This window comes from Micropterus dolomieu, linkage group LG23 (genome assembly GCF_021292245.1).
Source record: "Micropterus dolomieu isolate WLL.071019.BEF.003 ecotype Adirondacks linkage group LG23, ASM2129224v1, whole genome shotgun sequence".
NCBI lineage: Eukaryota > Metazoa > Chordata > Actinopteri > Centrarchiformes > Centrarchidae > Micropterus > Micropterus dolomieu.
Window position 1 is genome coordinate 23948258 of NC_060172.1, and position 10802 is coordinate 23959059.

The window sequence follows — 10802 nt, forward strand, 5'->3', positions numbered from 1 at the left end:
ATACAAATTCAAATACAAATTCAAATACAAATTCAAATTACATAAGGACAATTAATTTCATACATTTAATTAGATAAGGAAATAAAACAGCAAAAGTTGTGTTTGTGTGTGTTAATACAAAATAAAATAATAATGATAATTTAAAAAATCAGCTGTTATTGACTTTATTCATTTCCAACATGTTCTTGATATCATGATGACCTAACTCTTTGGCATTTTACTTAACATCATATTTATTTGTTGCTATAAAATTAAAGTTTTTAATTTTAGCAATGATTGATAAGAAATCAATCTGATTTCCTTCATTTCTGTCTTTCTGTCTGTAGGCTGAATATGTTATTATTTACTCTTTAATGTTTACTAAAATAATGGTGTAGGCCTAATGGGAAAGATCCCTTTATAAATTGCACTAATATCACCAGTAAAAAGCCTCAAATGAGTAAAGATATAGAAACAATATTTCAGGCAGAAATTAACCAGCTAAAATGCTTTTACAGTTATTTCAGAATTCATAAACTATGAGAAATAGAGAGATGGTATATTTAGGTTGAGTTCATTTTTAAAAAGTAGTATACAAAACCCGCATGTACCCATAAAGAGCTTTTACTGTATGAAACAATGCTGAGATGTGTGTGACAGAACATCGTCATGATTAGAATGTTTAGTCAGGAGCTTCAGTTAAACATAAACAAACTCATTCAGTGTTTTTTGAATTTCAAAATTTACAATTGACGGTTTTTCGAAAAAGACGAACTTCATCGACGACAATTGTTTCATCCTGACATCAACTGACTACCGACTGCCACAGACCAAAGCTTTTTCAGCATGGAAGATGTGAGATTTATCATTTTAAAATATCCACCTTGTTTTGTTATGTATTTTAACATTGAGACAGTCAAAAACCCTACAATTGTACAATGCATTTACATGATGCTGTGAAATGAAGCATGTTAAATGATTTTTAGGGTAAATCAATCAACTTTGACAGAAGTGTGACAAAGCTTTACTGTGTTAAGATAATAAGTAACACTAGGTTTGAACGAGAATAATTAAATGGTTGAACAAGTAGGCTATTAATAGCCTACAATACGCAAAAATAACCCCAAGACACATTTCAGCATCACATGTTTAAGACCATTTCCAATAGAAACATGCTTTTTAAGGATAATGTTAGGATATTCATGCATTTTCTCTTTTCCAGAAAAATGTTTCTCAGCTGAACAATTTAACAATTGACTGGGTAACCTTTTGAAGGAACCTATTTTATTTGACAATATCCCTTTCAGACAAAATAAGATTAATATAGCAACATGTTGCAAATTGAAGTATAATAGGGGTTTATTTTCAGCTAAGGTAACTATGAGAAGATGCTTGGTGGTGCTCAAACGATGTAAGGTTAGCTGCAGTACCGGAGGCATGTAGTTTCAGGACCGCAATCCTAGGACTGGAACTGCATTTCTAGGACCCTTGTTTACTTTGATGCTGCCAGCTAGCCGGCTGCTAGCTATGTTACTCTTGATAGCCCCCCGAAGCCAATTACCCTTACCACAACCATCACCGAGTATGTGCCTAAACTTAACTTATTGATTATATGCATGTCGACCGGTTAACCCTACAGCTGTGCACATCAGCCTCACGGCTGTCGTGCTGGCAGACAGGGTTAACCGCTTTCGTGTTGCTGTGCATTAGCACCACCATTCCACTAGATGGCTATGCAGCAAAAGAACTACAGTCCTAGAACTGCGGTCCCAGGATTGCGGGGATCCTGAAACTGCAGCCTCCGGTACTGCAATTACATTAATATTGGCTCAAACAGATGGTCATTGTTAAAACCATATTATCTTGTTACTGTTTACATTTAGACACAAATTCAAAAAATGCTCTGCAGAATGTTGCCTGCCTAACTCTCTCTCTCTCAATTTTCAATTCAATTCAATTCAAATTAGCTTTATTGGCATGAATGTGTAACAACCATATTGCCAAAGCATCATGTAAACAAGTAATTAAAGTGTATGTGTGTTTGTGTTAAAAAAATAAAAATATCTTAAAAAATAAAATAAAATAAATAAATGAAAAGGTAACGTGTGTGTTTGTGTGTGTGTGTGTGTGTGTGTGTGTGTGTGTGTGAGTGAGTAAGTGAGTGAGTGTGTGTGTATGTTAAAAAAAATTAAAATACTTAAAAAATTAAAATAAAATAAATAGATCTAAATTTCTCTCTCTCTCTCTCTCTCTCTCTCTCTCTCTCCATATATATATATATATATATATATATATATATATATATATATGTATGTGTGTATATATACACACACACACAAAACTTAGGCTATATGTAGTCATGTTTGGCATAAGGAACTACAAACTTTTTGTTATACAACCTTGTGCTGTATAATGACAAATAAACAACCTTGTATCTTGTATAGCAAATAAGCTGAGATGTAGCCTATAAGCACTGCAATATACTGTACTGCAAATACTGTTACAAATGACCAAGAATTAATTAATCAAAGCAAACTGTATATAATCAGGCCACCCAGCAGATTATTTGGTGTTTTTTTATCCAAGGTAGTCTACAAGGTTGTTGTTTTTTTGTCATTATGCAGCACAGGGTTGTATAATGAAACAAAGTGTGTAGTCCCTTCATACTACACACGCAGATAACTTAACATACTGTATAATTAATTGTATATTAAAATATCATAACATATGAAATAAAATAAAATATTATAAAACAATATATACAGTTATTTATACCATACAAATATTATCTACATACGTAGACTCCCAGAACAGTCTGCAGTGCATTTTATCATCTTGTCTGACATTTGGGAAATGGTGTCCATTTTGTGAAGATGCTGCTTCTACAAGTGCTGCCGGTTACCATAGCAATTATTCTTCTAAAACTCAATATCCAACCAATCTAACCCTTCATCTGTTCATCATTTATTAGGCCTATTTTTAATATAATAAACACTATTATGCAGCCAGTAATTCAAACTCTGCAGTCTGGACATGCAGTCAGTGGGGTGTATACTCGTTGATTTGGTGATACAAAGTTAATCACAGTGTCCAAGTTTCCTTTAACATTACACCACCTATATACAGACATTTGACCAGCTGCTTTCAACATAAGTCCTACTGCAACAGCAATTAGTTTTATACTTCATTTTACTGCACATGGTTCTAGAAATGTGTCAATGTGTGATCTAAATTTGGCTTTTACTTTTGAAGGAGTGTTACTGGTGATAATAATTTAAATTTAAGGATGCAAGGACTTTTACCAGTAAGATGTTGTGGTAACAGTTGATGGTATGTTCATGTCACTTGCAGCAGAAGTTTAAAGGTTGTATTTTTTTTTTCTGTCTTCAGATTCAGCGCTATACTTGGACTGCTGTTGTCTTACCAAACCCCAACCGGCCCGGCAGCCCAAGGTTCATACTTCGCAGGGTACTGGTACCAGCCTACTCTAGCAGCTCTTCTGCAAGCTCCTCACCTACCTCTTCCATCTCTTCTTCCTCCTCTAGTTTTTCTCACTCATCCTGCAGCTCCTCTCCAAGCTCCTCACCTACCTCTTCCTATTCTTCTTCCTCATCTGGCTTTTCTCACTCATCCTGCAGCTCCTCTCCAAGCTCCTCACCTACCTCTTCCTATTCTTCTTCCTCCTCTGGCTTTTCTTGCTCATCTTGCAGCTCCTCGCCGAGCTCCTCGCCGAGCTCCTCGCCTACCTCTTCCTCCTCATCTCGTTGCTCTTCCCCAAGCTCTCCCCCTAGCCAGCCCCTTTCAGTGCCAGAGAATGAAAACTGGACCTGTGAGGTGTTCAATGATCAGAACAAGATCATCCTAAGAAAGGTGAAGACAACAAGCTGCACTCAGAGACCGGAGGCGCTCAGCTGTACAGCACGCCCCCCTACAACATCTCAGACCCACACCAAGCCTGCTGTGATCCCAACCGGCCCTAAACCCAAGTGGGTGAAGAACCTGCAGGCCATCATAAGGGAGAGAAACAAGCAGCGTGGCATCAGGGGATATAAGAGACCTGCTCGAAAGTCGGAATGTGACCCTCCAGGGAAGCGTTCTTACAACAAATAATTTAAAGTCATTTTAAAGGACCATGCACTGATGCAAATCATTTGCTTGTCACTGAACATGTGACTCTGGTCAGGGTGCCCGTCAGACTTGGGGATGATCTGGGGGGGATAGCGTGAACCTTCAACGTGTTATGCCCTCTTGGAGAAGCTCCTTTCTGGCAGATGAGAAAAGGATGCACACACCATGTCAAGAAGGTTCATATGTCTGTCTGCGCCCACCCTAGACCAACAATGGAGTCAACTGTGACCACAGGAGGACCACAGTGCATGGGTCAATAGTGATTTAAGTTGATGTGCTGTGATGTTATGTGTGTAAATTTTAAGGACCATACGCTGATTATGGATTAATTCCTTGTCACTGGACATGTGACTCTGGTCCGGGTGCCTGTCAGACTTGGGGATGATCTGGGGGGGATAGCGTGAACCTTCAACGTGTTATGCCCTCCCGGAGAAGCTCCTTTCTGGCAGATGAGAAAAGGATGCACACACCATGTCAAGAAGGTTCATATGTCTGTCTGCGCCCACCCTAGACCAACAATGGAGTCAACTGTGACCACAGGAGGACCACAGTGCATGGGTCAATAGTGATTTAAGTTGATGTGCTGTGCTGTGCTGTGCTGTGATATGCTGTGATATGCTGTGATATGCTGTGCTGTGCTGTGCTGTGCTGTGCTGTGCTCTGCTGTGCTGTTATATGCTGTGATATGCTGTGCTGTGATATGCTGTGAAATGCTGTGCTATGCTGTGATATGCTGTGATATGCTGTGATATGCTGTGATATGCTGTGATATGCTGTGCTGTGCTGTGATATGCTGTGATATGCTGTGATATGCTGTGATATGCTGTGCTGTGCTGTGATATGATGTGCTGTGCTGTGATATGATATGATGTGATGTGATGTGCTGCAAGCTCAGCACAGAGCCAGTGCCCCTGAGCCAATTGAGATGGCTTCAGACATCTGATCAGGATGCCTTCTGGGCGCCTGGGTATCTCTTAGGAGATGGTAAACATTGCTGGGGAGAGCCCTGCTTGTTCTGCTGCTACCACGACCCGGCCCTAGTTAAGGGTAAGAAAACTGATGTATTGATGGATGCTGTGCTGTGCTGTTATGCAATGTGTCTCCAATGTGTTTCTTTCAAGCTCCTCTCTGGCAGATGAGAAAAGAAATTTTGGACAACAGCCCAGTGAAAAAATAGTAATGGTAAAAAATAGTTACAGGCTACTGTAATTAGAGTCCTGTGTAATTGTCCTCAATACCAGGGGGTAACAAAATAAAGGAGGTAAGTAAGATGAATCTTCCATGTAGCTCATCATAGTGGAATATGGGATGGGTTCATCCATTTGGTAAGAGCATCACCATGACATGACATCGCAACATAATTGCCCTATGATACAGCTGGAATATTAAAAGGTGAGTTTGATACAGAATTAATGCTTTTATATTGTTTATGCTCTTGGTCTAGTACACCATGAATGAAAATTTGATTTAATTATGTTTGATTGTTTTCTCTGAAGGACTTCAGAATCTAATACGAAAAGAAGACGCCTGAGGACCTCAATAGGACACACAAGATGCTGCACAGTCCTGGGATAACAACACAGATGAGTCAAACGAAGATGAGGGAACAGTTCCAAGACGAGTGGCAGGAGTCCAGCCATGCAGACATGCCTGTCACATTATGCTTTTAAACAAGTAGGTGGAGAGGGATAGTTGTTTAAAAATACTACTAATATATGATGTCATGTTGTAACACATGCAATAGTAATTGTGGTTTGAGTTCAGGCAAATTGTATAATATCTTGATACACACATAAATGCACATCTCTATGTGTATTTGTCCAGTTAACCTTAGTGATGTTTGTTTGTTTCAGATGTGAGCATAAAGCTGCCAGAGGACCTGACTAAACACTCCATTCAAAGAGGCTGGGGATGGGCAACACTCGGGGCAGTGCCACTGACGCAGAAGAACATTTCTACAATATTTAGCACGATCAAAAAGAGTGCCTCAAATAAAAAGTCAAAATACGAAAAATATGTCTCTGTTTACGAAGTCTTTTTCTTTAACTTTGGGTTTGAGAATATGATATAACCCTAACAAATGAAGACCCTTTGCTCAAAAATGTGCAACATTGTGCCATCTGTACTCAGTGTTGTTATTCAGAATATGTATGACTTCTCAAAACGTTTACTGCTGTCATCACATTCTACTAATTTCAGATAATCAGAAAATCAGTCTTGTGTCTCAAAGTGATGAGTTGACTAAATGATCTGTATCAAAACAAAGCAGATGATGATGAAGATAGGTAACCGCTCACTGAATTTGTTCTCTGCAGTCATAAGCCGTTGTTGTGGTGGTTTGAAATTAGTTCTGATGGTAATTGCATGGATAACTTCACAAGACATCAGACTTGACATTGATTTGCTGGAGACATAATAAACATCGACATTTATTTGTTATATTTATACACCTTTTTATATGTTGAAACTTTATGTTAGTACTGCACAAAACATGATTCCACACATAATGAACAAGCACTCCACTTCCTTTACTAGGGTTTTACACCATTCAGTTTTTATAAAATAACTAGCTTAGATTCCTGGGGCTTAGATTCCTCTACAACAGTGTTTCTCAAACTTTTTCACAGCACACATTCAAATGAAGTCAAATCAAATTTTTTATTTATGTAGCCCAGGATCACAAATCGCAAATTTGCCTTAGGGGGCTTTACAATCTGTATAGCACACGAAACCCTCTAGAAGAAATCTCAAGAAGAACAACAGAGGAGTGATCCCTCTTTCGGGATGGACAGACATGCAATAGATGAAGTTTTTATAAAAATTTAAAGGCAAGACTCAAGCATGCCATTCACACAGGAAGGAGAAAGAAACAGACGGAGGGAGGGGGGGGGGGGGGGGGGGGGGGGGGGGGGGGGGAGGCTGAATTTCCTGGAGTGCAAAGATCCAGCTCCAAAACATCTGGAGAGAGGAAGCGAGAGACAGGGCAGAGAGACCTCTCTCCCTGAGAGAGCGATAGGCACACAGCTGCTTGTGGGACACAAACAAACAGAGGGTTAAAGAGATCCAGTGGTTTACAGATGGTTTACAATATTCTTGTCGGCAGGGCAACTTGGGCTTAATAAATTCACTGAGACTGAAACCGACCTGTTGTAACAGTGACTGACTCAGGCTGGGAGCAGGGGAAAAAAAATCGAAAACACGTATTCGGAAAATTCATGCCTTTTGATTATCGACAAAAGCTAGCATGGACGACCGGTATTCTTGAGTGCCCCAGGAAACTAAATTTCTGTGTAGAGTAACTTCGGCAATAGTTAATCACAAAGTTCTGTGTGCCCCTTTGGGTGCCCTGTAGGCCCTTGCGGTGATCCGTCCCTTCATCATGTTTTTTGCACACAGGGGTAACTTGGAGGGCACCTTACCACATTCCCTCACACAAAGGGGCATCCAAATATCAACAAGGAGGTTATTGCAGTGGAAGGGGGGCCTGCAGCTATAGCAGATTTGTTTTAACTCTGGGGACAGACAGGAGCCCTGTATTCTGTTTCTGACTTGTCATAGCAGAAAAAAGCACTAATGGCTCCCTGTCTTGATTATGGCCCCATTCCAGCAATCAATTCAATGCAATGCAGCAATTAATATTATTAGTTAACACCTGATTTTGACTGATCAAAATGTATATTTACTCCATATTTTGTCTGCTGGTAAAGCAACTGCTGCTGCTTAGATGAGCACAGAAAGAACTGGTTTGACGAGTTTGTGAAGGAAAAGTGAAGAAAAGTTTAATCTTGTACTCACCTGTCTCATACCTAAATTACTGTGACATAATTGTCCTTGATTGACCTAAACAACTTAACAAGCTATCACTTGCTTCTGTGCAAATTAATGACTCAAAAACATTTGGGCATCATCATCATGAACTGAAAGATCGTCATGCACACCACACTACAAAACAAAACACAAACTGGTGGTCTTGGTTCCTAACGATATCAGGTAATGTTATAATTTATAATAGTTTTGTATCAACAAATCATCCCTAAACTCAGTTTAATTGAAGCCACTGTTAAGAAGATTTGCAGGGTGTCTCCCCTCTAGGCCGGCCTCCAACTTTCAGTGGAAGATCAAGTCACAGAAATAGCCCCCAGAAGTAAAAAGGAGAAAACAGATGAGGCTTCACTCCAGCTGAGACATCCATGAGTCACAACTCCACTGAGCTATTTATCTGTGTCTCCTTGAGCTGGGATTTGTTCATCGAACAGATATTTTATACTTGCTTTCTTTTTTGTGGTCAAAAAGAGATGTTTTTATTTCACTCACTCTTGGGTCATTGTATAGTTTATATTGTTTTGTGATATGTGTTGTTTGTGTTTATGTTCACACCTAAGTTTGGGGAATTAATTGTGACACTTTTCATGTGTTACATCAGCATTCTGTGTGAATGTTGTACAGCTCTTAACTTAGAATACTACAGTTACAAAACTCAACTTTAATTCAGTGGAAGATAGTAAATGTAACTGTAACTCCTATATTAGAAGAAGATTACAAGATTAGAAAAAAACTGAAGCAGAATATTCACTATTACAAAGTACTGCATTTTAGACACCAGTGTACTTGCACAATTCATAAAACAACAAAGCATAAAAGCGATAAATTGCCTGTATTCGCAGCATGTTAGTGCATGACTGACATTAGAGGGATTTTGTCAATGAGGAGGGTGCAAGCCTGCCAAACAGCAAGCCTGTTTATGGAGACGTGAGAGACCATTTATCAAGTATACACAAAAATGCTGCACTCTATTACATTGTCTTCTACAAAATACTAGCTGTTACCTGTCACACAATCTGTCCCCCAGGGACACTTAATATTTGTAAATCAAACTGAAAAACAAGTCCTCAAGTCTTCAAAGTGCATCATTGCATTTATGAATTAAGAGGTTTTATTGCTTTAAATTGGCGTTTTCTAACAATCAAACATCTAACCAAACAGTTATCTGTTATGTAGTGTTATGTAGTGTGATATATTTAATTTATTCTGTCCTGCACTCACAAAAACAGATCTTCCCCTTTCTTTTAAATGGGACAGAAACAATCCACAAGATCTTCCATTAGAGGGAGCCAATGGTACATATGTACAGTACCAAAGTATAACTAGGTATCCACTATCTTCGTGTCTGCATAATGGTGTAGTCGGCTGTGGTGGAGAAATGGTAAGGCTTAAAACTTCTGATGTGTGTGGTCAAGGAAATTCTATGTCAATATACATAATCCCACTTCTCCTGCAATTCAGTAAATGCATATTTTGTGTTCATTTTATTTCATTTCGAAGCTGCGGAAACATTCTGTAGATGTTTTATTCATAAATGAAAAACAAATGCCTTTTACAATAAATTTGCCACACACACTTACAGATTGAGGATGTACACTGCTTAGGTTTCTTTATAACTAACAAGAGCCGTGATCTATCAATTCTTGTACAACAACTTTCACGACATGTCTCTGTCTTTTTAATTATTTAGGTACAGACATATCTATGTGCTCATACAGTTCTCATGAAGTCATAAAGCATTATCACTACACTGTGTTGTATATGTATTTTAGGATCACTCCCTGCACTGTAAATGTTCAAAAAAACACAGTAGCCTCAATTCATTAATCTGAGTAAGATATTACAATTAAAATAATTTAAATACCCCCCCATGCATTATCATTAAAACAGGTCTGGACGCTTTCACAACAATGTTTCTGGCTTCTGCCTAATTAATTTATTGCTTTTTTGCATATTCACTTGTTAATTTTTTATATATTGATCATAAAGCACTGTGTGAGGCCTATTCTTAACTCTTATTTTATGTTGACTTGTCTGTGTTTTACATAGACTGTAAACACTTTGTTACCGTTATTGAAAAGTGCTAAACAAATAAAGTTATATTATTATTATTATTATTATTATTATTATTATGAACATAACAGTTCTGTAAAAGCAAAATGTTTGAATCCCACAGTATGAGGTGTAAATAATGTGCAATACTGTCTTTTATTCCCTTGTGCCGTAGAGATTCTGTAGATGTGTTTTGGATTGCCTGCTACACCTGTTGTGTTTTCTTTAAAACAAATTTTCCACCTGGAAGTGCTCTCAAGGAACATGTGAATGAAATCACAATGTTATCATGTGATGCAGAAATGTTAAGTGCATGTGAGACAGATTGTCTGCTGATTTGCACACCAAGCAATGGGTGTAATATAACTCACAAAGCTGTATGTCTCCCTCTATAGATGGTCCTCATCCGGTGAGCGCAGTGAGTCACGTTGCACCATAGTGGCACCAAACTCCTCACTGTCCTGGTTTCATTCTGTCGAATAATTATATAATTTTAAACTGGAACATCAGGGTGACCTCCAGCAACTAGTTTAGGGAGAAAGAGAGATAAGAAAAGAGATGGGAGAGAGAGAAAGAGAAAGAACCAAAACAGAAATAGCACAGTTGTCCTTGGGAGATGACTCAAAAAAGTGGTAGGGGGACATAAATATCTTTTAGTAGGTCGCATTGACCGGACTATAACCCACTACTACTGGTGACTGTGGACTGCAAACTTTCATCTTTGTTTGTCAAATGCAGCTTCAGTTGGCTGGGGAAGTTTGGGGACAAACATGACCATACCATAGCAAGACTTGGATGATGTTTTGTAGTGACACATTTCA

General features: G+C 38.5%; 1 protein-coding gene and 1 long non-coding RNA gene across 4 annotated transcripts in view; both read left to right on the top strand.

The window, feature by feature from the left end:
• Window positions 1-4807, top strand: part of LOC123963932 (putative protein TPRXL) — a 5184-nt gene extending 377 nt beyond the window's left edge. Inside the window, exons 1-2 of one of the 2 annotated variants that reach the window (XM_046041053.1) lie at window positions 688-834; window positions 3370-4807. In XM_046041053.1, coding sequence (XP_045897009.1) covers window positions 826-834; window positions 3370-4089 — 729 coding nt within the window. In that variant the 5' untranslated portion in view covers window positions 688-825 and the 3' untranslated portion in view covers window positions 4090-4807. Of the gene's footprint in view, window positions 1-687; window positions 835-3369 lie in introns of those variants that run through there. The other variant, XM_046041054.1, reaches the window with a different exon arrangement.
• A 59-nt stretch (window positions 4808-4866) lies between these two features.
• LOC123963933 lies at window positions 4867-6123 on the top strand. 2 transcript variants are annotated; one of them, XR_006823286.1, is made up of 3 exons: window positions 4867-5499; window positions 5604-5781; window positions 5961-6123. It is a non-coding gene; the product is annotated as an uncharacterized LOC123963933 (long non-coding RNA). The 2 variants fall into 2 exon arrangements; XR_006823285.1 differs by having other exon boundaries at window positions 4867-5781.
• The last annotated feature ends 4679 nt before the right edge of the window (window positions 6124-10802 follow it).